The following is a 25,842-nucleotide window of genomic DNA, read 5'->3' as shown; positions in this document are numbered from 1 at the left end:
GCAGAGAGCTGCAACACTGAGGGGCATAATTTTCCAGTGCCTATTGTCCATTAAGACCTGGAGGAGCTGGAAGCACTGGCTGTACTCAGCAAATCCCTCTGTGTGGCTGTGAGGGTGATTGTCCTCCAATGGCTTACTGTGATTCCAGCCAGAAGGATGGAGGAGATCTTCCCAGCATCTTTGGGAAGTTGTCCCAGACTGGCCAAGCCTGTGCTGCCTGTTGTGTGAACTATTGACTCAAACACATTCTCCAGTCAAAGCACTGACAAAGACAGATGTTCCTGTAGACCAAGACCCAGGCAAGTCAAGGAGACCTGGAGACTTCAGGTATGTGAGGCTGGACAACTGCAGGAAAGCCCCATTGAAGCAGGCAGGGGGCAAGCCTTGGTGCTTGTGGATGCTGTGAGAGTGGGATTAATGCATCTACAGCTGAAAAATGCAGGGTGATTGGCTCAATGGGAGAGGCAGTGTGTTAATTTTCCCAGAATAAAGAAAAGAATTACCCATGCTGGATTTCTGTCCACAACAGAAATGGATTCTCTTGTACTTTCAGCTTCACACATGGGTCCAATCGAATACTCATTGAAGCCAAGAGGAATATTTCTATTGACTTCAATAAACTTTAGATCAGGGCCATAATGAGGCATAACATGATGTGACCAGATTCAACACTATGTAGGTCACCAGCTTAGAAGAGAACTGCTTGCTGCTAATAGTAAATAATACCCAGGTCCTTGCTGGTGCTTTCCCATTGCTTTTTGCTAGAAGTAAACAGAGTATCTGTTCTCAGATTGATTTCTGGATAAAATATAGATAATCTGGGCTCATACAGAAACCAGTAACCTGGCAAACATGTAGTAACACAGGTATTCATGACATGGATTGCAAGTAAATGTGGATCTGGAGATAAGCACAGGCAGATGGAATTTGGGTAACTAATGGAATTTGGATAGCCAAGGAATCCCCAGAAAGTTACTTATGATTTGGAAAAAGTGGAAGAATTGCATGAAGTTGAAATCTGATTCAGAGAGAGTTGCACCAAAGAAATTATCTGAATTGACCAAGAGAGGGGCATAAACTTCTTTTGAAAATTGTCAAGTTTTGCTTTCTGCCTAAGTATGCTCCAGCTTTGAAAGAGGAATCTTGGGGTTTGTTTGCTAGGAGCAGCTCGAATGCAACTTCTGAGAGGAGTGAGATAGACAATCCCTCTTTACAGTACTGGAGTTTGATCTTCAGGAATAACAGAAAATTCTAGTAAAGCCAGAAAGTACAACCCATTTGTGTTTTAAGTGGACTCACTCCCCAAGTGCATTACTGGAGAAGCAGAAGGAAGGACTCAATCTGCCAAAAGGTGTTTCTGCCTGTGGCAAGGGGGCTGAAACAAGATGATGTTTAAGATCGCTCCCAACCCAAACCTTGTAATGAATGATTCTATGAACTGCAGGACCATATGCTGGGTCCTGGTCCCTAGAGAGCGAGAAATATGTTTTTTCTTGGGAAACCTTTGGGTAGACAGAGGCTGTTGAGCATCTGAAAATACCCTGACACTGATAATAAGAAATACAGAGCTAGTATTTGCGTCTTCCCAAAATTTCATGTTGTCCAGAAACAGTGAAAATGATGGAGCTAAATTATGGTTAGTTTGAATAACCAAATCTTTTCTCAATCTGCCACTTGCAGAAATTATTTGAGCATTTGTCTTGGTTTGAAAGACAGATGTCTGCCAAGGAAGGTAGGAGTCTCCCTTGAAATGGAAGAAAAAAAATTGCAACCCCCTTCCCTCTGAATTATTATAATTTTGAAATTAAGGGGCTTTTAGGCAAAGATATAAGGAATAGGAGTAACAGGTCTTTACTAATATGTATCTATATGTGTATAACAAGTCAAACAAACAACAATAACTATGGCAGTAACAGCAAACAATCACAAACCCAGTGCCAGCCTTCTCGGCTGTCAGGCCCTTTCCCCTCGGGTGCAGTTCCGCTCGCAGCCGGCAGGGGCGCTGGCGGCTCCCGCCGAGCAGGGCAGGTGCAATGGTTCCCCCGCGGCTGCAGGGGGCGCTCCGGAGCGAGCTCGGGGAGCACGTGGCACTGGTGGCCTGGGATCCCGGGAAGGGATGGAACAAAGGCTTCACAAACCCCTGGGCAGCCGATCCCCATGTCCGGCCGGACCCTTGGGAACGGCAAGCTGGAACAGCAGGGACGAGCACAAATCCCAGGCGGCAAATGAGATGTATTAAAACTCTGGAACTGTGGTGGGAACCCCTCGAGGTCTGGGCAGGCAGGGCGAGCAGAGCTACAGAGTGGCGAAGGCTCGAAGCAACGGCGGGGGCAGGGTGGCCACAGCCCGGCTCCCAGCGGGGCAGGGGAAGGCAGCCTTGGGAATCCCGGGATTTCTCTGGAAGGCAGCCAAAAAAACAGAAGTCCCCAGTGATGACGAATTCCTTCCAGCCTCTCTCTCCGTCCAAATGCCAGGAACTAACAGCTCACAAACCCAGGTGAAAGAGAGTAGCCAGATGGACCCCTCCTTCTGTGGCCAGGTATTTTGTTTTTCTTAAGCACCTAGTAATTTGTCCCCCTGGCAATATGTATGGAGAAAATTCTTTAAGAGAAAAAGAAAACAGAAGGAGAACTCCTGAAACCCCAACAGCATTCCATGGCATGCTCTTAATGGCTGCATTATAGGGTGTGCTAAATGAAAAGCAAATTAAAAAGGAAAAGGAAACAATAATCTGTAGCTCAATAAATGTACACAAATACTGAAATTGAGAAAAAATAAAGACAAAGGAAGAGGCGAGGCGGAACCTAGCATTGCTCTGGCAGCTCTGCAGGAGTCCAGGCAGTGGTGGGTAGGAAGACATGGCGCTGCAGGGTCAGCACCCTGAACCATGGTGAAGTGCACCCCCAGTTCTGCCAGAGTGGCAGGGGACTGAGGTGGTGATAAGGGGTCGTGGGATGCATGATGATTTTGTTGGCTGTGTTACCCCCGTGCCTTCCCTCATCGGCAGCTGGGTGGGTTGCCCTGGCTGCTGGTGCCAATGCTGGTGCCAGGTTGGGCCAGGGGCTGCCAGCAAGCGCTACCTGCTCATCCCTGATCTGCTGACCCTGCAATCCTCTGTACCTGCAGAAAAGAGAAGGAGAGGGTGGGTGCTTGCAGTGCAGAGAGGAGCAGGGAGCAAGGGCAGTTCTCTGGTTTTTACTGCTGAAATCTCCCCTGTTCCAGGCTGTAGCCTTACTGGTGGGATGGAAAAAAAAAACCCAACTCTAAAATCCAGCCTAGGAGAGCACATCAGGAGACAAAAAAATCTTCCCATATTTACTCTCAGTAGACTATCAAACAACACCAGGCTATTAATTTGGCTTTTGAGTCTTCACTAAAGCCCATAAAAGTGCACAGTTGTCAAATGGAGTTCATTTTAATTTCCTTTCAATCACAGTAAATTATTCAGGTGATAAATCAGCTGGGGCAGCCTCCTGGCTGTAATAGAAACTCTAATTCCTGGCTAATTATCCAGCCCATTGCTGCCAGCAGATCAATACCCCTGCTGAATGGAAAGGGCGTGGGGTCTTGGCGGGCAGGATGGTGGAGGGACAGCAGCTGGGAGCACAGGCACCCATGACCCCTGTCCTGTGCGGGGGCTGTAGGGGAAAAAGCTGTGCTCCTGCTGGTCGGCAGGATGTGGCACTGGCCCCTTGCTGCAGTCGTTTTCCTGACTGCTGGGCTTTGCTGCTTGTCCCCACAGTAGGCCATGTCAGGCGGTTGAGTGGTGGGAATGAGCTGCTCCCACCCTGGGTAGTGCATGTGTGTGATGTGGAGGTGGACCCACACCTACTGCAGCCCTCTCTGCCAGCCAGTTGTTAAAATGGAAAGAGATGGAGAGAGTGTCCTTTAAAGATTGCTCAGAAGGAAATCTCAGGCTGGCAATATTTTTACTTGTCCGGTAGAACCTTTCAATAATAGTAGAAACTAAACAAACAGATAAACAAAAGATGAGAGGACTAGTGCTCAGCTGTAACATGGAGCATTTTACTGGTACACTGCAGCAGTTTCTGGGAGATGACAGTAGCACTTACCCCCATCTCTTACATGAGGTGTTTTTTCTGGAGCTGCTCCATGCAAAAAGCACTTTGAGCCTTAAGGCTGTGCTGTCAACTGCTGTCTCCAGTTCAGCATCATCAGGTTATTCTGCAAAAGTATCTGATAAAACTCCACTGTCTGTCTCAGATGCTCTCATGCAACACTTGTGCTGCTGTAGAGGCTGATGCCTCCTCAGGATAGAGTCTCTTCTCTGAGCCCTATGTCCTTTCTTTGCACTGCTGGGGATGCAGAGGGAAGCACCACCTTCTCCTTTGGCTCTGCTCTGGTTTTGATTGAAAAAGGAGAAAGAAACTTGCCATAGTGTTTCTTCCTGCTAAAAATCAACTTTTTTCTTTTAGAATAGCAGCAGAAAACACAACTCCTTTGTCCAGTATCTCCTCTTTGCGTTCCCACTCCTTTGCCCTTCCTTATGAGCATTTTTTTGTGCATGAGCTTCTGAAGACAGCACAGAATTCTGTGCATATGCCACCTTGTTGTGACATGTCGTGTTGGGTGGTGACAGTCACAGCAGACTGTTGTATGACACCTGGTATTCTGTGTGACAGTGGGGCTGTGGAGGCAAAGAGTTTCCTGGGGAAGGAGCATGACAGGAGCCATGTATCCAGCAAATGTCTTCCTGCATCAGCATCATCCTTGTGAATAGCAGCCCTGCAGCCTTCAGGGGCCGCTGAGGATATCTGAGGGGGCTGGTACTGAAATGGCTGGTCTTTGAGTAAGCAAGAGTGGTGGGAAGAAGGGCAGGTGGGATAATCCAGGGGTTGCCCACTCTCCTGTCTGGCACAGATATGGGGATACCCTGCACCCCCAGCTCAGTGCCCCTACCCAGAGGTCCCTCCCTGTAGAAGCAGCTGGTGACCAGCTTTTCCACTTTGTCTAGAAGTAATGGGCAGCCTGGGGTCAGGATTTCTCCTGCAGACTTTTCCAGAAGGTGACAGGGAGCATTTCCTGGGGTCTGCAACACCTTGGGAGCATGACCATGATGAAGAGAAGCTGCTGGTAGAGGAGAGAGATGGGGTTTCACTGCACACACCCTGCTGTGATGGCAGTCAGTGCAATGAGACCAAGCAGGGGAAGAGTTATAGCACACACATTCCAGGCATTTCAGGCATTTCATACTTGGTTAGGGAAGCCTCAGTGATGGCTGGAGCTGATGCAAATGATGCTTCTCTCGTCGTCGGAGCATTGGCTTTGCTGGACTACATTCCAACTCATATGACTCTCTGTGGGGGGCTACCTTTGGCTCCAGGGTTGCCAAGTGTGAGTCCTTTTCCTACACATGGAAGCCCTTGTCACCTCCTCCTCCCCTCTGACCCATCAGAGAGGAGGAAGCCCAAAACACCAAGGTAGACAGCTCCTTAGAGAATTGCATTATATTTCTGTTTTTAAACATCCCTTTTTCTTCCTCCTGACTGCTCTCAAATATGACTATATGTAAAAATACAAATTCACAAGATAAAGAAAAGGCCAGCCTTGCTGTGGCTTGTGCTCCCACATCTCTGTCCTTGTCTCTTTTCTCTTTGCTCTGCATAAAATGTGGAGATGTCTTCTCCCCCGGCAGGCTCCCCACATTGTGCACAGGCTCATGCGAAGGAAATGTTGGTGACATGTGGCACAGTCAGCAGCTGGCAAAGGCAGACCAGCTCTCCTGTGCTCTGGAAGCTCCTCAGGGACTGAGATGCTACTGAGGAGGAGTGTGGTGTGCTTTTTCCCTGAGAGCCTGGTGTCTTGGTTTGACAGACATGTACCTGCCAAGGAAGGTGGGAACCTCCCTTGGAATGGAAAAAATATGACCCCCTTCCCTCTGAATTATTATAACTTCGAAATTAAGGGGCTTTCAGGCAAAGATATGGGAAAAAGAATTACAGTTCTTCACTAGTATTTATATGTAAAACAAGGCAAGCAAACAACACTGGCAGCAACAACAAACAGAACCAGGAACCCAGTGCCAGCCTCTCTCGGCCGCAGGCACTTTCCTCTCTGGTGCAGTTACGGACACAGCCGCCAGGGGCGCTGGTGGCTCCTGGCCGGGCAGGGCTGGTGCGATGATTCCCCCGCGGCTGCAGGGGGTGCTGTGGCGCAAGCTTGTTCACATCTTCCTCACGTGGTAATGGCGAATGGGATGGATGGCAAAAATGGGCTGCAGCAGGAACCTCGGAGCAGCAGCTGGAACAGCAGGGATGAGCAGATTCCGGAGTAGCAAATGAAATGTATCAGAAACTCTGCAGCTGTAGCAGGAGCCACGGGGTGTCCCAGCAGGCAGGGAGTGCAGGGCTACAGTGTAGTGAAAATCCTGGAGCAGTGGCAGAGAAGTGGTGGGGCTGGGCAGTGGTAGCCCAGCTCCTGAACATGGCCAGGAGAGGCTCCCTTGGAGGGGGAAGGAGCTCGGGGATCCCAGGGTTTCTCCTGAGGCACCCGAGAAGATGGTGAAGAGTCCTTTTCTAGTGAGGTAGGGTGTTGATAAGCTCCCAGTGCAACAGCTGCTCTTACGAGCAGAGCTTCACTCATGGTAGGGGAAGGCAGCAGGAGAAAGAACCCCGTGGTGGTGCGAATTCTCCCCCCAGTGATCACAGCCTGTCTCCCCTCCGATGTCCAGAGCGAGAGGAGCTAAACCCAGCCCCCCACCCCCTGGCCGAAATCTCGAGGTATCTCTGCCCTTCCAAAGACAAAAACTCCCAGGTAAGAAAGTAGCCAGCTGCACCCTTCCCCCACATTCGCCGTTTCTTTTGCCTCTTAAGTACTGGTCGTTATTGTCTCTTAGCAACTGATGGGACAAAATTCCGTGAGTGAAAGAAACAAAAGGAAAAAATCCTAAACCTGAACACCCGGGGAAAATGTTTGGAAATTGCAGCCATAGCACGATTCCTGTTGGGTAATGCTGGAAGGGGATGTTTTTCCAGCTACCAAATTTCATCTCAGCACCTTCCATCAGGTTTACACCCAGAGCTTAGTGACTAGATAGAACACAACATATTGCAAAGGCAGCAGGTGGTCTCCACCAGAAGATTTTCTATGGCTTCTAAGTGTGATAGAGAGATAGGAAATCTAAGAAAAGCTTTCCCCACTTGTTATCTTGATGGAAGTGTTCACATTTCTTTCAAATTTGGGAACTGGCATTGAGTAATTGCATCTCTTCGTTTATTGTGTGTTTCGCAATAAATAATTTCTTTTTTTTTTTAGTTTAGAGAGATAAACCAGGTCTTTCACCAATATCAGACAATGTTGTGTAACAGCACTAGTTGACCAGTTATATCAAAACTGACCAATCTCCTTTGGTCTGTGTTAGCCCCACAAGAGAAGGAAGGACAAATCTGTGAGTAAACACACTTGCCTGTTGATTTAACTAGTGCCTGGCCCACTCACATTATATTCGAGATGAAGGGCTTGCACCAGCATTTGAAGAATGGAACAAGACTTCTCTACTTAGTCCCCAGTAAATGTCTGGGTCCCACAGACTGTGACAAGTTTCAAATACATTTTCCAGTCTTAGTTTGGAAATCACTGCTGTTTTACACTCATTCTGTGGGCTTTCTCTAAATCTGTCCATCACCTTATAATTAACAAAGATAGGAGTATGCTCCCTTGAAGAACTTGATGTGCTATAACATCTCAGAAGGAGCCAAACTCTTCATGGCGGTACACAGTGGGAACACAACAGACAGAGGCATGAACTGACACAAGAGAGGCTTTTCAGGGTCCAAAGTTGTGCAATCTCTATCTGTGGTGATTTTCAAGACCCAGCTAGACAAACCCTGGAGCTGCCTGACCTGGCTCCATAGCTGGCCATGCTTTGAGGGACCTCTGAAACTTCCTTCCAACCCAGGTCATATCACTACCTTGCTGCTCAGCCACTTTATTTATTCCAGTTGTTATGATGTGTTTAAGGAAAACCATTGTGTGGTTACAATGAAAAGTGTGGTTGGAGTGGAAGAGTAGCACTGGTTCATCCAGTGTAGAGGATAGATGGAGAGTTGTTTGGCATGAAGTGCAAAGGAGTTTGAGAAGTTGGCTTGGTGCAGAGGCTGGGTTTTCAGAGGAATGCCGTAGTTTTGTGTTGCCCTTTTTTTTAAGGATGGCATTGAACAAAACAACCTACACCAGTGTCCGAATGATGACAAAACGCAATTGTGGAGCTAAGCCACTTCCAAACAAAGGGGACCGATTTAAAATTCTTCTCTGCTCATATGAATAGTGACTGCTTAAAATTTGTTTGCAGCAGAATTTTCCAAAATAATAATAAAAAGATAATCTGAAAGGAGGGAACTCCTGCACTAAGAGAGTAGATTGACATGTAGGGGGATGATTTCAGCTCTGCTCCTTTCACCCTGCAAATGGAATGAAATAAGGGCAACATTGGAGAGACAAGGGTTTCCCCTGCAAAAGGCCCTTCAGGCTCAGGGCTGACCTCAAGTCTGAATCCGTACAGATAAGTCATGAACAGAGGGCTGAGGGAGAGCAAGGTCCTGGAGGTGGTGAGTGCTTTCCTGGAATAGGAGCTATGGAGTGAAGCCAGGCGTAAGAACTGCACTTGTCAGATACTTTGTTAGGCTTGGAGTATTTCACTTGTTACTAGGACCTCTCTAAATAATTGAAACACAGGATTAAGTAATGGATTAAATTATGTTACACAAGAAATTGTCATCAGATTATGTACCTGATAAATGATTTTCAGGCACTGTCAAACTGCGAGGCTCAGTACCAGTGGGAGATTTTATTGATGGCACAGCCCCCACGTCTGTGTTTTTGTTCAAATGGTTCTTCTCTGGTTCTTGTGACTGGAGAGGACATTTTGAAAATATATCCCAAATACCTCTCTGGCATAAGAACTGGAGACGCTTTTGGTGTGGAAGAGGTGCTCAGGTAATTCTGGTGGTGGGTTCCCTTCTGGTTGCCTGATGCTGTTTGCTTGTGGTGATGCTCCATTGCATGTGTGGTGCCCAGGTGTCTTCTGCAGTTCTATCAGCAAAATAGTGAGTATTACAACACCAGTGTGCCTGGCTGAACTTGTCTTCCCAATAGAAAATGTTTTGATAAAAACTGAAATGTTTCACTGAAACCTGTCATCTTTGATGATTTTTCTGTGTAGAGGGTCTGTCAAGCCTGTCATGATAGCAGGGAGGTACAGGGCCTCCAGCAGCAACAGTCTGTGGGTATCATCAGACAGAGTCTCTTTCCTTGGAACCAGCACCCTATAGGTACCTTGACTTGTCAGCCTGTCTCAGTTTTGCTTAATTTTTATACCAATATGCAGACAATTTCTGGTGTTTGTAGGTATATTTCTGAAGGTGAGGAGCTCATTTCCCTGCCCCATGGGCAGGTAGCAGAATGTTTGTTCCTGAGGGGAGTGCTGTCCTGCCTCAGTCTCCAACATCTTGTCCTGGAGCCTTCACACTCTGTACCTGTTGCTGGTCAGATTTGGTTGTCAGTGGGCTTCAGGTAATTAGCAAAGGGGGAAAACAGCTCAAGATTTACGCCACAAGATGAATGCGGTTCTGAGCCTATTGATCCTTACTGAATGTCACATCAAACTCTGCATCACTCCCTTGATGTTCTCTTGCCCAGGGCCTCCATCTACATGAGGCAGGCCTTCAGCATGCATGAAGGGCAAGGGGCATCTCCGCCACTCCACATTCCCAGCACCCATCCTGGCACTTCTTGTTTTCAGGACAAAACACTCTGGTTAAAATATCTAAGCCAGTCACTTTGCCTGCTGTCAGTGCACAGGCTTTCTCCAGTTCCTGCTGCCTCTTTAATTCCGCGCCTCCAAGGACATGTAATCAGAAAGTGCTGCATAAAGTTTCTGAAAAACAACATTTGTACTTACAGAATCACAGAATTGTTAAGGTTGGAAAAGACCTTTAGGATCAAATCCGACCATCAGCTCAGCACCACTACCATATTCATCATTAAACCATGTCCTCAACCATATCCACATGTTTTCTTAACATTTCCAGGGATGGTGACTCCACCACTTCCCCAGGCAGCCTGTTCTAGTGATTTACAAACCTTTCTGTAATACATTTTTTTCCTAATATCCTACCTTTTCCTTTATTTCCTACCTCCCCTAGCATAGAACCGTACAGTCATTTAGATTGGAAAAGACCATTAAAATTTCTGGCTTTTCCATAAACATGCAGTAATGAAAACTGGCCTGAAATATTGTGGCCCGTACCATTCTAGTTCAGGTACAGGTGAAGAAATGAAAGAAAAACTTTGGAAAGTTATGGGGGTTTTGTTTAATGTGTTTTTTCTTAGTTTGTTTTTGCCTTTTTTTTTTTTTTTTTAAATAAGATCAATTCCATATTGGGGATTTGATCGGGAATTCAGCATTGTAGAGAAAGTTTCCACCCCAAAAATGGAAGGCAGAAGGCTCCTGACCCCCACAGGACCACCAGGCTTCGAGGGGCACCAACAGGAAAAGCAAAAGTCTTTTGGAAAATGAAGAATGTGTGTTACTTGGTGTTTGGCTTTGAAATACAGGAGTTTGTGGGTTGACATGGATTTGTTCAGCTTGGACTTTGCAACATGCCACAGAACAGCAAACTCTGCAGCTTTCTCCTGGTTTTCCGCTGCGTAAAGGTTTGGTGCCCTTGTAGGTTCAGTGACTGCAGGGGCTTTGGCTACCCATGAGGCTTGGACCCTTGTAATCTGCCATGGCACACCACTTTGAGACCAGTTTATTGTACACAATGCATAATATGATACAAAACATGCTATACCAGGATTCTCAGATGGCATTTGTGAAACACCTTTGGGTAGTTCATGTGAAAACATTACAGAAATACAGACTGTTCTTGAAAATTTGCACAAGACTTTCCAAGTGTCAGAAGCCATCGGCGGGATGGATTGAAGATCTGGCAATATTGGTGCCAACCTCATACATTCTCAGTGTGCATTTATATTTCTGATTTGTATTTCTCCACAAGGAAATACTTGGCCATGCTGAGGGTTGTGCTTTCTTCTCTGCACACTCATGCTTGGTGCTTCAGTGGAAGCAGAGGAGCCACCGTGATGGAGGATTGTACCTTTTCCCTCCTCCTCTGGATGAAATTGTTCGTGTTGAGAGGGAAAGTGTCCAGTTCCTGTCCTGAGAAACAGCTCATTTTAACAACATCTTGTAGCAATTAGAGGCATAAAAGCCTAAATTCTGTTCTGGGTTTACAAAAAGCAAACTGATTTTCCACCACGGTGTTACGCTTTATTTCAGTTGTGTGTCTCATGCTTTATTTTGATTAGGTGCCCCCTTTTTTAGCATTGCAGATAGGATGGTGGAGGCTGCTGAGAGAATTCAGTTGCTGCTGGGGAGAGGGCAGGAAAGAGGGGAAGAAGAGAAACACCCCATGTAAGTCTGGGGGGAATGTGGGAGAGGAGCTCTAGTGAGGGCTGCCCTGGGAGGAGGAGGAGGAGTGCTGGAGAGAGGAGGGCTGGAGAGAAGAGGTTGGAGGGGGTTGGGGCAGTAGCAGACACCGGTGTTGCAACATTGGAACTGGGACCAGGCTCCCACAAAACCTGGTTTGGACTTTCTGCTTTTCTCAGTAAACTGAACTGGGAGGCTCTGTCATGGGGACAGAAAGGAAGAGCCTGTGCAGGATTGGGCAGTGCTGATGAGGGTGGGTGGATGCTTAGGTGAGTCATCCTATCATTTTGTGTCCTGCAAGAGACAAAGCAATGTTTGTATTACACAGAGAGATGTCAGAGTTGTTGAGGACAAATATGTTATGTTGAAACTAGCAAATCCTAGCAGAAACAGAGGTTGGCGGTTGCAACTGTGGTGGTGTTGCTGTTTCTTTTCATCCAGGCACTTGTTAGTGGCCAGGTGAGGCTGAAATCTGGAAAGCCACCTCAGTTCATTGTGTACATTTACCTCCCTTGGGCTGGTCTAACCATGGCTTTTGGTGGAGGCTTCTGTTTGCAAACCAGAGGAAGTTTATGGCTCTTGAGGACATAGTTTAGTGGTGGCAGTGTAGAGTTAACTGTTGGACTCAATGGCCTTAGAAGGCTTTTCATTCTCAATGATTCAGGATTCTGAGAGAGTCTACTGGCCATTTATGCCCTTGCTAGACATCAGGAACTGCAGTGGCCTATGAAGGGCTTGCTCGGAAAACACCCATCTGAGCATCTGCAGGTCTCTGTTCTCTTCCCATCAGAGACCTTCCCAGAGATCAAGGACAGCAGGCACGAGGGATTGCCCAGCAGGGATTTGGCAGACTGACAGGTCCACTGAGTACATGCCCAGGCACTGCACACACTACTCAGGCATTGCTTTTGTTCAGCCTGCTACCTCTGACTAAGAAACAATAATAAAAACATTTCCAGCAGCCAGCGTGGGCAGTGTTCTGTGCTGCTGCTCCATGGGGTTTTGCTGCTCACTATGGGCAGCCTCACTGGCACGTGTGTGTGTGTGACTGTGCATGAGTGTGATTTACTGGCCTGTGCAATGCCACATGTCTTTAAAATTATAGTGCCCGTTTCCTGCTGAAATAATTTCTACATAGAGAGGCTCCTATTACAGCCAGAGGAGTGTGGACGTCATGATTTATTATTATTTATGGTCCCAGGGCCTTGTTTATGCACGATGGGTTAGGTGCTCAGGATAGAAATGCCATTATGCAAATGACATTGAATGTCCTTACTGAGCCTAAATAATTTTTGTGTTGGACGATTAAACCTCATCTGTTATTGATATGGGCTGCAGTCGGGCTATTAAAGAGTCCCAACAGTACTTACTCCCAGTAATGGGAAAATTGAGAGGAAGAAGCTAAACAATTGCCTCAAGTGTGCTGTGATTGTCTGGTAGGAGTGGAACATAACGAACCCCCTGAATGGAAATCGTGTTTACTACTTAGGGATAAATAAAAAGAGAGAACGCAATAAATTGTGCTTTGTGATCTGAATTGGCGCACCAGAGAATTTGCGTACTTTCGATTTATTTATTTGATTTTTTTTTTTTCAGGGGTGGAGGGGGCAATGTGATTGGGATGTAGATACCGCAAGCAGTCAGGAAGGATTCCTGCAGTATGTGCCCCTGGCTGAGTGGCTGGGGATAGCTGTCCTCCTCAGAGCTGCGCTGATGCTGCGCCGTCCGCTTTGACACAGCTGTGCAGTCACATTTTGATCAGTGTTGATAGCTTATGAATTCCAAAATTGACAAAATTTACAGAAAAATGAGGATAATCCATCTTCCTTAGCAGCCTGTCAGGAGCTGGCTATACTTCATAATCTTCAATTACAGATGCTATTTTCAGACATTTACATGCAGATATTAGAACGAAATGAAAATGAGAAACAAAGAGTGAATGGAAATGCAGCTATTTATATGTATAAAAGAAAAACAACAGGTAAATTCTAGGCATTTAGATTGGATTTGGGTGTCCCTTTGGAAAATCTGAGAATAGCTGCACCCACTTATGATTTGCACTGTGGAAATGTAAATGTAGTGTATCGTTTCCCATATGCAGATAATGTGAAGACTGGGTCAAAAACAGGTCAGTTATTTTGAAGTATGAGGGTAAATGTGTTCATGGCAGGGTGCACGAGGTAATTCTCACTGCCTTCAAAGGAATGTCTGGGGATGTGTACAATCCTAATTGGATTTGAGCTAAAATGAAGCACAGCTGTTAACTTTTTATAAAAATATATGTATTGTGAAAGGAAGGTTCAGAAATACTCAGTTTAAACTGAGGGAAGAAGGTTGTACCACTGAAATCAAACTTCCACATTCTGTGAGACAGCAATGAGCCCAATGTGTCTGAAAACAAAGAGAAACTAGGATTTGGCCCAAATTAGGAGCGTAAATAACGTTTGCTCCAAAGTAGGATTGGTTTTGGTGTCAGCAGTAGCCAGTGCAGGGAATATCATGTAAATTATGAAATGGGGGGTGGCTGGCAGGTGGCAGTGGTGAGACTTTGACATATAGGTTCCTGGGAACCTTTCCCACCCGTATCCTCAGTGGCTGAGGAGAAGGGCGTTAGGCTGGATTTTCCATTCCCATGAAATTCCAGGCAGAGCAGCAGTGGTGCCTGTGCAGCTGCAAGAGGTGCTGGGTTTCAGAAAGCCTGGGGAGATTATTTAGAGCTGCTTTGGATTAAACTATTCGAACCATATCTAATGTTACAAATTTCTTCCCTTTGTCAGGCTGAGGTGCGGGTTTCTGTAGCCAGCCTGCCTGGCGTGTGCCACTTTTGCCTCTATTTATTAATGAATTTTAAAGTATTAAGATGTGATGACTTGGAGATACTTGGTGTGAGGTCTGGCTTGCTGCTGCCATAAGGGGTGAGCAGAGGGTGTGGTGGATGTGATCTGGGTGACAACACTGTGCCTCTCAGAGACCTAAGTGTCTTTTTTGGCAGTGAAACGTCTTGATGCACCATCTCTGTCAGGAGAGAAGGCAAAGCACATGATCGGTGAGGAGGCAGTCTAAGCCGTGAAGCCCCAAGCTGGCACCTTGCACTGATGGTCTGAGCTCCTGTTGAGCTGCTGCTTTTGCTGCTGCTGCTGGATCCTGAGCAGCATCCTGAGACTGGGGGTGGCTGTGCCAGTGGCAGGAGAACACAGGAGGTATTATTTCATGCCTGCCTGCTGTTTTGATTTGGAAAATCTAGCAGATGCAAAAAGCAACATGTGCAAGTCCCAGTGGACCCCAGCTGGCTCATTTTAATGGCCATTTGCCCTGTGCAGCAGACAGCTCTTGTCTGTTTTTGCTTGGTGCAGTCTCTTCAGGAGCATTGTGAGTGAGGTCTGTGCCCCACGAAAGGGATGAGGCAGAAAGGGGATATATTTGTCTCACACCTCATGGGTCACAGCACTGCTGCAGGGCTCGTCCCAACCTGTGGGAGCTCCCTGAGATTCCCACATTGGCACTGAAGAACCAGGCTGTTTCAAGGAGTGGCCTTGTTCCCTACTGTGTGTCCATCTTCTCCTGACACTTTAGGGTGAAATCCTAGGTAAATATCAGAGAGAAAATTTCTGTACACATAGGGTGGATTGACTTTTCTGTGCGTTATGCTCAGTCATCTTCACCAGAAAAAGTGCAGGGTGAAGGTGGTAGTGGTCTGCCTCTCTGCTTTGCTGTAGTGCAGGAGATTTGAAAATGGTTCTGAAACCCTCCTGCACACCTTTTGTTTCCATTTGCCTATCACATCCACCACTCCAAGGGGATTAATAGTTAGAAATAAAGCTTTTGTAATGGAGGTGGATGTGCAGAAACCTTCCCGTTTGCACTTTGCAGAGAAGTCAAATTGGAAGGACTGTGCAGACCCTGCTGCTGCAAGAGGAGTTGTGCTGCTCCCAATAGGTGCATGGAGATCACTCCTCTCCTCACCACTGCAGTCACTCCCCCCAGCTCCCATCTGCCAAATCTGAGCCAGAGCAGAGTAGGATAGGGCAGGGGAACACATGAGATCTGGTCTTGCCCCTCCTTTCAGTTTGTCCTTCTCATTCTCTCTTTTATATATTCCTCGTTTCACATGTCTGTGTTTTCTCTCCTCCATGCTATGGCAGTGGTGCTCCATGCTGATGAGACAGTGCGTGGTACAACCGCAGGCACTCATTTTTCAGGTAATTTCTAGGGTAATGAACACCCGTCTCTTGCTTTTTCACCTACCAAGCAGAAGGTCAGGCTTCCTGCTGCACGAGGAGGGACCCTGGCCATGACAGTCATTCTGGGCTGTTTCTTGCCAGCAGTGGTGCCAGCTCACCAGTGCAGGAGCCAAGTCTGAGATCCCTTCTGCTGCTCCCACCCCAATCAGCTGGAGAAGCTCTTGGGGAGGGGCGGCAGGAGAGTTCAGCAGGAGGGTGTCAGTGGGGGCATGGGGTGAGGGGCTGCTCCATGAGCGCTACCTTCCCCTGGGGTTTCCTTTCCTCTCTGGATGGGGTGCCTGAAAGGAAGAGATCTGCCTGGGGGGAGCGGGAAGAAGGGATGCCACTGTACCCCTCATGAGTGGTTCAACACCCAACACTGTGAGCCCACAGTGTCAGCAAGGCTTTTGCTTTTTCAGGGGGTTCTAGAGTCCCCTGGCCCCTCCACGGGGGTGAGGAGGCCTGCAGACAGCACCCATGGTCTGGTTTTAGGGTGAAGGCTCCTGTGCTCTGCACCCCTGAGTCTCCATTCCTTGGGGGCCAGAAGATGCCTCTGTTGACCATCACTTCCCTGCAGCACTTTGCTGTTGGCAGCACTTGTGTTTCTTTTCTGCCCACAGACAAGTGCTGGTCACTGCCACTGGGACAGCCCAGTGCTGGCCGTGACCCCACTGCTTTGCCGTGTAAACTGTAACTGCAGAGGTGGATGCAATGTGTGGGATCACTCCTCCACTGGGACTGCATGAGGAGAGGGAAGTCAGCAATCACAAGGGCTGCCCCTCAGCCTGGACTTGCTCTGCCTGGGTGCTGGAAGCAGTGGCTGCTGGTGTGGCTGCTGGTGTTCAGCTGATGGTGGTTCCAAGGAGGGATCTGGGCACAGCAAAGTAGCTGGAAAATCCCTTAAAGTCCCACTATTCTTACCTCTGGGAAAAGTTGCTGGGCCATTGCGAAAGACATGCAGCTCCTGTATGCAGGAAGTTATTGGGACCAAAAGCAGGGAAGGACCCCAAATCTCCATTTTGCATATCTTCAGCTCATGCCTTCTCATTCCTACCAGTGCTGCTTGGCTATGGGCTCTCCCTCCACACTGTGCTGAGCAACTGTAATGCTTCTAGTCCCTCCAGTCTGCAGATGTTGTTTCATGGTTTGGGACTGCGCCACTGTATATTGCTTCAACTTACTATGGTGCAGTGACATGGAAGAGCGCAGGGTACCACAGTCGTGACCCTTGCCAGGTTATGCTACACTCTGGTTGCTGCTTGCTTGACACTAGACTGGTCAGTTTGTCCAAGCTCAGAGGGCTACTCCTGGCTCATTGGCATAGTGCTTCCAGGTCATTACAGCTAAAACTCTTAACTCTGGTCCTGTTTATCCCTGTGTCAGTTCTTTGGACTCCTGAAGGGAAACAAGCTATGGAGTTACACATTCCCATGCCTGAGAATTGCAGTTGAAGGCTCAGGCTGGTTCCAGTTGGGTTTGTGGTCTGGGATGTGCACCTCCTTCCTCAGTCCCCTCATGTGACCCAGCCTGTGGCAGGGGTCCCATTCCAGCTGGGTGCTTCCTCCCAAACTCCAGGTGCGCTGCTCTCACTTTGTAAGTGGGAAGCCACATTCACTCTCTGCCTGTTGGGAGTGGTGGATCAGCACCCCACGGGAGGATCCAAAGAGATTTTCTAGTCTTGATACGGTACAGTTGTGGCTTTCATAGAGCAACACGGGTGAAATCAGGCATCCTTCCCCAGGGATTGGTGTGTGCTCTTCTAGAGATACAGAAATACCAAACAGCAGCACACAAGGACAGGTTTTTCCTCTGCTGTGCTGCCAGCCCATCCATGCTTTTGCATTACCAGCTGCATGGGATGTCTCTGCAGGGCTACTGTTTCTCTGATGTTTGGCCAGATTAGGGTTTTGGGAAAAGAAAAAATCTAGCGGTGTCTCCATATGTGCATGTACCCTGCACAGGGGAAAGGAAGGGTTGGAGACTTAGAAGAACATGAAATGGTGTGGGAAGGCAGAGAAATACATCGTGGTGTGATGAGGAATGAGAAGAAGGAGCTTTGATTACACTTCTAGGAAGGAGGAAGGCTGGGGCCATTACTGGCATTCTCTGCTGAGGAGGGCGGTTCCCAGGGCTGTCCTCTCCCAGGCACTGAAGTGGGGAGGAGTCAGAGATGTGTGTGTCTTTGAGGCAGTGGTGGTAGGCGAAAAGGGCTTGCTCCATGAAGGCGTGACAAAAGTGAGGGCACAGAGGGTGTTGAAGGAGGAATGAACAGTACAACTTCAATGCAAAGGTTATGTAGGATCCTAGGAGACAAGTCAGAGGACTCTGATGCATGGGCTAGATGCTTGACAAGGCCGGCCAGCAGCTGATCCCTGGTAAAATGTATCTTGCATGCTCATCTGCAAGGGGTTTGTATGGGGGATCCTTCAAGGTGACACGCTGTACTCCTGCGTCATCCAGGTGTTGTCTGCAGAAAAAATATGTTTATTACACAGAACTGTTAATACAGGATTATCCATGTAAATTAACTTATGTTTGAGTGAGATGTGAGCTACAGAGACACCAGCACATATACCTGGCCAAAGTGCTGAGTTAGTGTCAAGAGCCAGATTGTGTGCTGGGTTCTCAGAGAAACTTGCAGGAAGGAGAAGGATGTATTCACTCAAATCATCTTTTGCTTCCTTAAAAAAAAAAAAAAAAAAGTTAACTTATTTCGATGTCACATTCCTGGAAGTGTTCAAGGCCTAGTTGGATGGGGCCTTGAACAACCTGGTCTAGTGGAAGGTGTCCCTGCCCATGGTAGGGGGTGGAATAAGTTGGCCTTTAAGGCCTCCTCCAGTCCAAACCAGTCTGGGATTCAGTGTTTTTCTGAGTTTTGTTTTGGTTGCTCCAAAAAACCTCCATGAGAGCCTGGGTTCATCTGCATTTCTTCATCTCTGCACGGCTTCTACATTGAGTTAATCTTGAGGAATTCATTAGGGATTGGCATCACAGTGGCTGCTCTTCAGTTTACCTGTTCCCACTGCAGTTCTTCATTTGAAGTCAACCTCCAGTTGTTATGGGCACGATTGCCATTTCACAAAGAAGGGACTAAAACATAAAGGGCAGATGGCAGGGAAGGGAGAACTTTGAAAGAAAACTTCCCAGATTTGTGGGAATGATCCTGACAATAAGAAATCATTGAAAAAGGGCAAATGAAAATAAGTTCTGTGCCATGTACATTTACATCCTCTAGATGCATGGATTGGCCTCATTGGCTGTAGAATGCTGTAGCTACAGACACTTAGGGTTATAGGACACAAACAGTCTGATTTCTGAGGACCTGTGCTTGTTTACCATAGCCTCTTTCTGTTAACGAGATTAAGAAATTCTTTGGAAATGACACAACATCCTTACCACAGTCAGGTGATTTATTTTTAAATAACTTGGATTTAGAAACGGTTAGCTACAAATGCATCCATTAAGCAAACACATATGTATACATACCTTTTCTTTCCTGTGAGATGATGAAGAAATGCAACATTTTCAAGAAAAGGGAAACAGGACACCCTGTTCCCACCTTCTCATTAGTGCATATCCCCTCAAGTGCCAACACTGAAATGTGGAGAGTATGGAAGTTAAGAGGCATGAAAATTTTTCTCTAGCAAAAAAGTAGCTTGCACTTGGCAGTTAAGCTACAAATTTTCCTCTTTCAGGAAAGCCTTGTTACATATTAATGAGTTTGGCTTTGGTTTTACAGACAAAACCGGTTTTGGTTTTATAGAGAACACCGGTGATAGGCACAGACCCACTTATTGAATAGTTTGAGTGTTGAAAAGCCTAGTGTAAATTGAGCGTTGCCTTTAACACTGGCTGAACAAATGATCTTTGAGTTCTATATTACATCTACTTTCTGTTGCACAGGCAAAAAAAAAGCTCTTGATTAGTAAATTTATTGTCACTAAAATGCCTTTTGTTTCTTTTTCCAGGCAACTGAATACTCAGCCATGGCCTCGCTAGCTGGTGGATTGGATGACATGAAGGCCAATATAACCAGCCCTACTTCTGCAGATTTGGGAGCGAGTGTTCCTGGGCCTCAGTCCTATCCTATTGTCACAGGTAAGTGATTTTCAAACACTGATAAATAGTGTGAATTGTCTGTACCTTCAAACTGCACGGTGACGTCCTTTATGGAAGAATTGTGTCAGATGTGGAGTAATTTGCTCAAAAAGTCTCTTTTTGAATGTGATTTCAGGAGCTCTGTTGAAAGTCAGCTACATGGCTTGTGTGAATCATTTGTGTTTGTTGTAGCTGACAGATGGAGCATCCATCCCTCTTGTTCAGGAAAGGATGTGCCCCTCCACCCCAAACATACATCCTGAATACCACCACATCACCAAAAAGCAGAATACTTGTCTCTGCTTTTGGGCTTTGCTGCTCATTTTTTGTAAATGCACTTGGTATGTTTGACTGGATGGAGTTTTTATGACAGTTCAAACTAGCCTGAATTTTGGATGCTCATTTTATACCATTTCTGAATTGTACCTGTGCACTAAAGCTGAGCATTTAAATGGAAAGCAAAGGCTGTTTGCTCAAGGAATGCCACATCATCTGCATTTATTTAGCAGGCATAGAGCAAGAGTTAAGGAACAGCTAGAGTCTGATAAATGCTTTGGTCACCTACTTATTTGGGTCTGACCCCATTGCTTCCAAGGAGATTATCCAAATGGTAAGAAAATGATGAAATTGTGTCCTGAATTAGTTGTGCAAATCAGGAAAAATGAGGGCTTTTAAAATTTAAGGCTCTGTGTTTCATATGAATGTTACCTCTGTGTGTTACTGCTGTGTCTAATTGGTGCAAATTTCATTGGATTTTCTCTGTTTTGGCAAAGATTGGACATAATTCTTTATTTTGTAGCTACAATGGAAGATAATACTGGTTTTTGTATAGTATTACTGTGTCTTTAAAGCCTTACAATCTCATCTAGCAGAGGAGCAGTTTTGAAAACAAGTGTCACAAAGTTGTTTTAACCCAGTACAGCATCAGTCTTTGGCTTTTCTTGACAAAGTTTAGGAGGATTCAAAAGAAACTGTAAAGATATACATGTGTACCTTGAAGTGGAAGGAGAGAGACTTCTTTTAATACCTGTCTCATTCTGGATGGGTGGTTTGAGTGGTGGACTCATAGATAAGAAAGGTGTCTAGAGGCGGATGGATGGACAGAAAGAGGGACTTCTGGAGATGTGTGGCTTTTAAGAGGTAAGGAGATAGAGCTTCGATACAGATATATCTGTGTCCATCAGGAGTCTGTGCTGGAGCCAGTGTTATCTAATATCTTCATCAGTGACACAGACAGAGGGATCAAGGGCATCCTCAGCAGGTTTGCAGGTGACACCAAGCTGAGAGTGCAGTAACAACCCTGAAGGACAGGGCCATCCAGAGGGACTTGGAAAAGCTGCAGAAGTGGCCCATGGGAATCTCATGAGGTTTAATAAGACCAGGGTGCACCTGATGCTGCACTTAGGTTGGGGCTACTCCCAGGATTGATCCAGGCAGGGGACGAACAGACGAGCAGCCCTGGGAGAAGGACTTGGGTGAGAGCTGGCCCTGCCCTGGCCGCGTGTGCTGGGACCCAGAAACCCCCCTGTGCTGGGATGACCCCCAATCGGGGGGGGCAGCAGGGGAGGGGGGATTCTGCTCCTCTGCCCCTCTCAGGTGAGATCCCACCTGCCTCCAGCCCTGAGGCCCAGCACATGAAGGATGTGGAGCTGCTGGAGCCAGTCCAGAGGAGGCAACCGAGTTGATCAGAGGACTGGAACACCTCTGCTGTGAGGAAAGGCCGAGATAATTGGAATTGTTTGGGCTGGAGAAAAGAAGGCTTTGGGGTGACCTAACTGAAGCCTCTGTCATCTTCTAACGGACTGCTCACTCAGAATTTACACCTGGCCAAAATGAGGTTCAGCCAAGAGCTGTTGTTTTGGCTGGTACATCAGCAGTTCTTCGTTGTTTTTACACTGGTTTAAGCACTTCTCATATGTCTCATGTTGCTACTTCCTTAGAGTGTTGCGAGCTGATTGATCACATTTGTTAGAGTAAAACCTACTACAGAGGTGATGCTGCAAAGTTCAATATGGGTTTTACAGAGGTTCTCCCTGTGATGTTACCTACACTTGAGCAAAACTTCCAAATGTTAAATTTGCAAGTTCTCCTCAAGAACATGGAGCAGACTTTATGAACAGCAAGTTCTAGAAAAAAACCTGCTATCAGTCTTACATATGTCAGAGTGACAGCTACAACAGGACACATTTTGGAAGACAGTGGGTATTTATATCTTTAATTTGACAGTGCTGTAGAGTTTTCTATCAATGGCATTCCTAAAACTTAGATATACATGAGCATATCGAAAGTCTTTTAAAACCTATGCCTTTTGATATATTTTTGGAGGAGGTTGTCTACCTGCTATACTCTAATTTTCTTTTTTAACAGCCGTAGGAATTGTTTTGTGCTGGTCATGCTTTGGAAGCACCCAGAAGTCCCCATCATGATCTGGGCCCTATAACAATGGGTACATACTGTATGCCTGAGTCATACTCCCTACTCTGAGGCTTTCCTGAGGAGCTGAAAGAGATGTGCAGGTTGTCAGGAGCAGGAAGGTTTCAGTAGCAAGCTATGCTTTGTAATGTGCAAAGAATGTCCATTACAGCACACTTGGTGGTGCATTTCTCGCTGTAGTTCTGGACAGATTTCTCTATTTTCTCCCCAAATATAACTCATTTTTTCAGTCACAACTCTTTTCCCAGCCTGTTTCCTTGGTGGGACAGGGAATTTGGAAAAGGAGACACATTTATTGACCCTTTTTCCCTTGTAAGCACAAGGTGCATATTGCCATGGGACTTCCATCTGTGGTAAGTATCTCTGAAAATCAGGAGGTGGGAAATGGTGCACAACGGTTGTTATGAGTGCAAGGTCAAAGAAACGTCTGGAAACGCACCATCTACCCTGCCTTCTCAGAGCTTTCTTTTGTGGTCTGTCGTCTGACCAAAGCTGTGGTAAAATCCAGTGATTGGTTTAGTGTTCTGTGGCTGGGATGGGCAGGGGTTGATAGGCGATTGATAAGGCAACAGTCCCTGGAGGAAGGTCAGCTTTGTATCAGCCCCACTTCAGTAGTAACGCCCTTACTCATGAGAGAAATCCTGCCAGAACCACCTCCTGGTCCTTGTCTCCCCTCAGTTCAGAAGAGCCTAAGCCTCAAAGATCCATGATGACATTTCCCTTGTGAACTGCTCCTCACTTGAAGAGGAATGGCCAGCCTTACCTCTGGTCTTCTCTTGAGACTCAGGAAGTTTCACTGCTTTTAATTTCTTCCTTTTTTTTGAGTGTTTCCACTCTTCCTTGTTTCATACAGGCTGTCCTGTGGTGTATGTGAACAAACTCAGAGAATGAAGCTGAAAGCCTTGGGGGGCAACATGTTTTAGCATGCTAGGGAGTGTGTTTTCAACTATGAAAGTGAGGATTAGTTAGATAAAAGTCCACCAAATGTCCAAAGTCTCTGGCTGGTGGTGTTAATACCTTGAGGTCGATCTCACTTCTCTGTTGACATTCCAGATTATAAACAATTTTGTAATAGCATCAGTGTCATGAGACCAAGAGCTGCTTAAAACACTGGCAAATGAGTTGTGGTATCCAGAGTAGCACTGGTGGGCTACATCTCTTCTACCGGGAACTCTTCTGGTTGTGTGTGTGAAGCAGAGCTGTGGGCACGATGTTTCAACACAGAATGAGGCTATTGGTAAGGCTGAAAAGTGAATAACTTGAAATATGAAAGCCAGGAATTTGAGCCAGGAACATTTTTCTCCTTTCTATAGCTGTATCTCCTGTTCAAGCTTAATCATTTTTAATGAGAAATTCTGGAGTAATCTCGGCTGCGATATGTGAAGAGAACTTAGTCTGTCTTATATTGTCAGTCTTAAATCTGTAAGACTGTAAAAGAATTTGATGGAAATAAGTCTGAGAACAGAACTATGATTACTTTTCTTCATTGTTCTTGTTACCAGGTTGTGGTGTCACTGGATGGAGCCACAGCCTGTGAGTGCTCTCTGCATTTACAAACCAATGACTGAGGCCCAGCACATTGCTGCTGTTGTCAGCAATTTCCAAGCAGCCTGTGATTGTTACTAATTACCTCCAGATGCATTTTCCCTGCTTTGGCTTGCTGATTTCAGCGTGATTGGTGTCACTTTGAGAGGACAATGCCATGTTAAACTGATATCTTTATGTAGCTCTCCAATACTGTGCTGGGGGTGGATTGGTAAACCCACAGCAGCCCAGCTGTGTCCAGCAGTGGAGCCAGTTTGTACTTACAGAGCCAGGAGTGGCTGTCAACCAGCCTCACCTCACCCGGGGCAGAGAAGCATGATTTACTGGACTGGGGTCTGAACGCTATATCACTCCATTAAAAGAAGTGGCACAGAGCAAAGTGTTGTCAGTGGGCTTCTTGTCTAGCACATGCTGGAGTAGAGGAGCCTGGTCTTCTTCCATGCTGGGACATGTCTATCACCCTTGGCCCACCTGCTCTTCCTCACATGCAGGGAGAGGCTGAGACTCTGCCAAGTATGGACAGGTTATGTCTTATCCTCTGCATTCAAACTTGCATCCTCCAAGCTTGGAGCATTACATTCCTTGCTCCTTTGTACAGTCAGCCTTGTAGACAATGGTTCTGGAGAGCCAAATCCTTGGACTTTCCTGCCCATTTTGTATGCACATCAAAAAGGTGATAAAAACAGAGCAAGAGCAGGATCAGAGTCAGTTTATTGTCTGGAGGGATGGGGAAGCCATTCTCAACGGCTGTAATCTTGGTTACCTGCTCTGGCTTGCATTGCTGGACTCTGTCACCAGACATAGGTGATGCCAGATGTGAAGCTGAAGTGAACACAGAGCAGACTCCTCCACCCCTGGGAAGATCAGCCTGACCTTTTCATTACTGTGGATGTATCCAACATATTAGGTGTAGTATATTGTGCCAAGTAGTTATTCATTGGTGGCAGAGATCTTTGGCTAATGCAGATAACAGGGGTATGTTTAACAATCCATATTCCTGGAATTGTGTTCAGTTTTTGTAGTTAGGGAACACAGATGCTAAAATGGGATAAATGCAGGCGAAAAGATAAAACGTTTCTTGCTACTGTTCTGTGGTGGCATGTAGTGCTCAGGTGGCCTCCTGGCATGTTTCTCCTTAGGACTGCTCAGTCTCATCCGCTTCCTGAGTCTTCATGCTACTTTGTTCCTGCCATTGTGATGTAACTGCAATTTTTGAGCCATTGTTTTGCCAGGTTTTGTTGAATGGAAGGTATTATTGGTCCCTTCTGAAGCTATGCATGAGATGATGGAACCGCAGTTGGACCGGACACTGTGCCAAAATCAACTGCCCCTGAGGACTTGAGCGTTTTCCGCCAGTATGAATTCTGATGCCTTCAACAGGAGGAAAGAAGTCACTACTCTAAAATCCCAGGTTGATCTCTTGCCAGGATTAAACACTGATATATTTCAGCACTTAGCTCAGTGCCATCCAGAAGGACTTACTGTTTTTTTTAACAAGAAAACAAGTGGCAATAGGATGCAGATCACTTCCAGAAGAGTGGTAACAGATCTTTCTCAGCCTGTGGATGGAGGATTCCTCTGAGCAACCCTAGAAACCAGCCTTTGGCTGGAGGGGTCTGGAAAAATCCCCCTCTCTCCACAGGCTAGGCTTAGGTATTGAATTTGGACTCAACACCTAATTTTTTGCATAACCAAGTTAGCTGAACTGGGTGAACTCCAGAATTGCTTTCTAATCTCAGCTGCACGATGTTTCCGTGGTTGGCTCTGTGCTTCCATGCTTCTGGGTAGGAGCTGTGTGTCATTGTTTCTTTGGTGGGATTGTGCCCAGTGTGGCTCTAGGACAGCCTGCAGTCCATGTTACTGGGACCACTGGTACCTTCTGAGGCTCTGCCTGTACCAGACTGGGCATGAAAATGGAGTAGGTGGGTAAGGAAGCTTTCTCATAATTTGTTTTACTTTTTGTATATGAATTTAAAGGAACATTTTATAGATACCACAAAACATGGAAGGAAAATATGGATGTTTGGGGGGGGGGGGTGATTTTGTATCTTTGTGTCTTTTTATTTTTTTTCAGTCAGAGAGTCATTTACATTG

At 46.4% G+C, this 25,842-nt stretch overlaps 1 protein-coding gene across 5 annotated transcripts in view; it reads left to right on the top strand.

Moving 5' to 3' along the window:
* The window catches only part of PAX5 (paired box 5), a 137,747-nt gene that overhangs the window by 55,838 nt on the left and 56,067 nt on the right, over positions 1-25,842 (top strand). For 3 of the 5 annotated variants that reach the window (XM_032096907.1, XM_032096908.1, XM_032096909.1), the window contains exons 7-8: positions 15,595-15,651; positions 19,641-19,770. In XM_032096907.1, the coding sequence (XP_031952798.1) occupies positions 15,595-15,651; positions 19,641-19,770 (187 nt within the window). The remainder of the gene's footprint in view (positions 1-15,594; positions 15,652-19,640; positions 19,771-25,842) is intronic. The other 2 variants (XM_032096910.1, XM_032096911.1) reach the window with 1 other exon arrangement.

This window comes from Corvus moneduloides, chromosome Z (genome assembly GCF_009650955.1).
Source record: "Corvus moneduloides isolate bCorMon1 chromosome Z, bCorMon1.pri, whole genome shotgun sequence".
Taxonomy (NCBI): Eukaryota; Metazoa; Chordata; class Aves; order Passeriformes; family Corvidae; genus Corvus; species Corvus moneduloides.
This window is presented reverse-complemented; position numbering and strand designations above follow the sequence as displayed.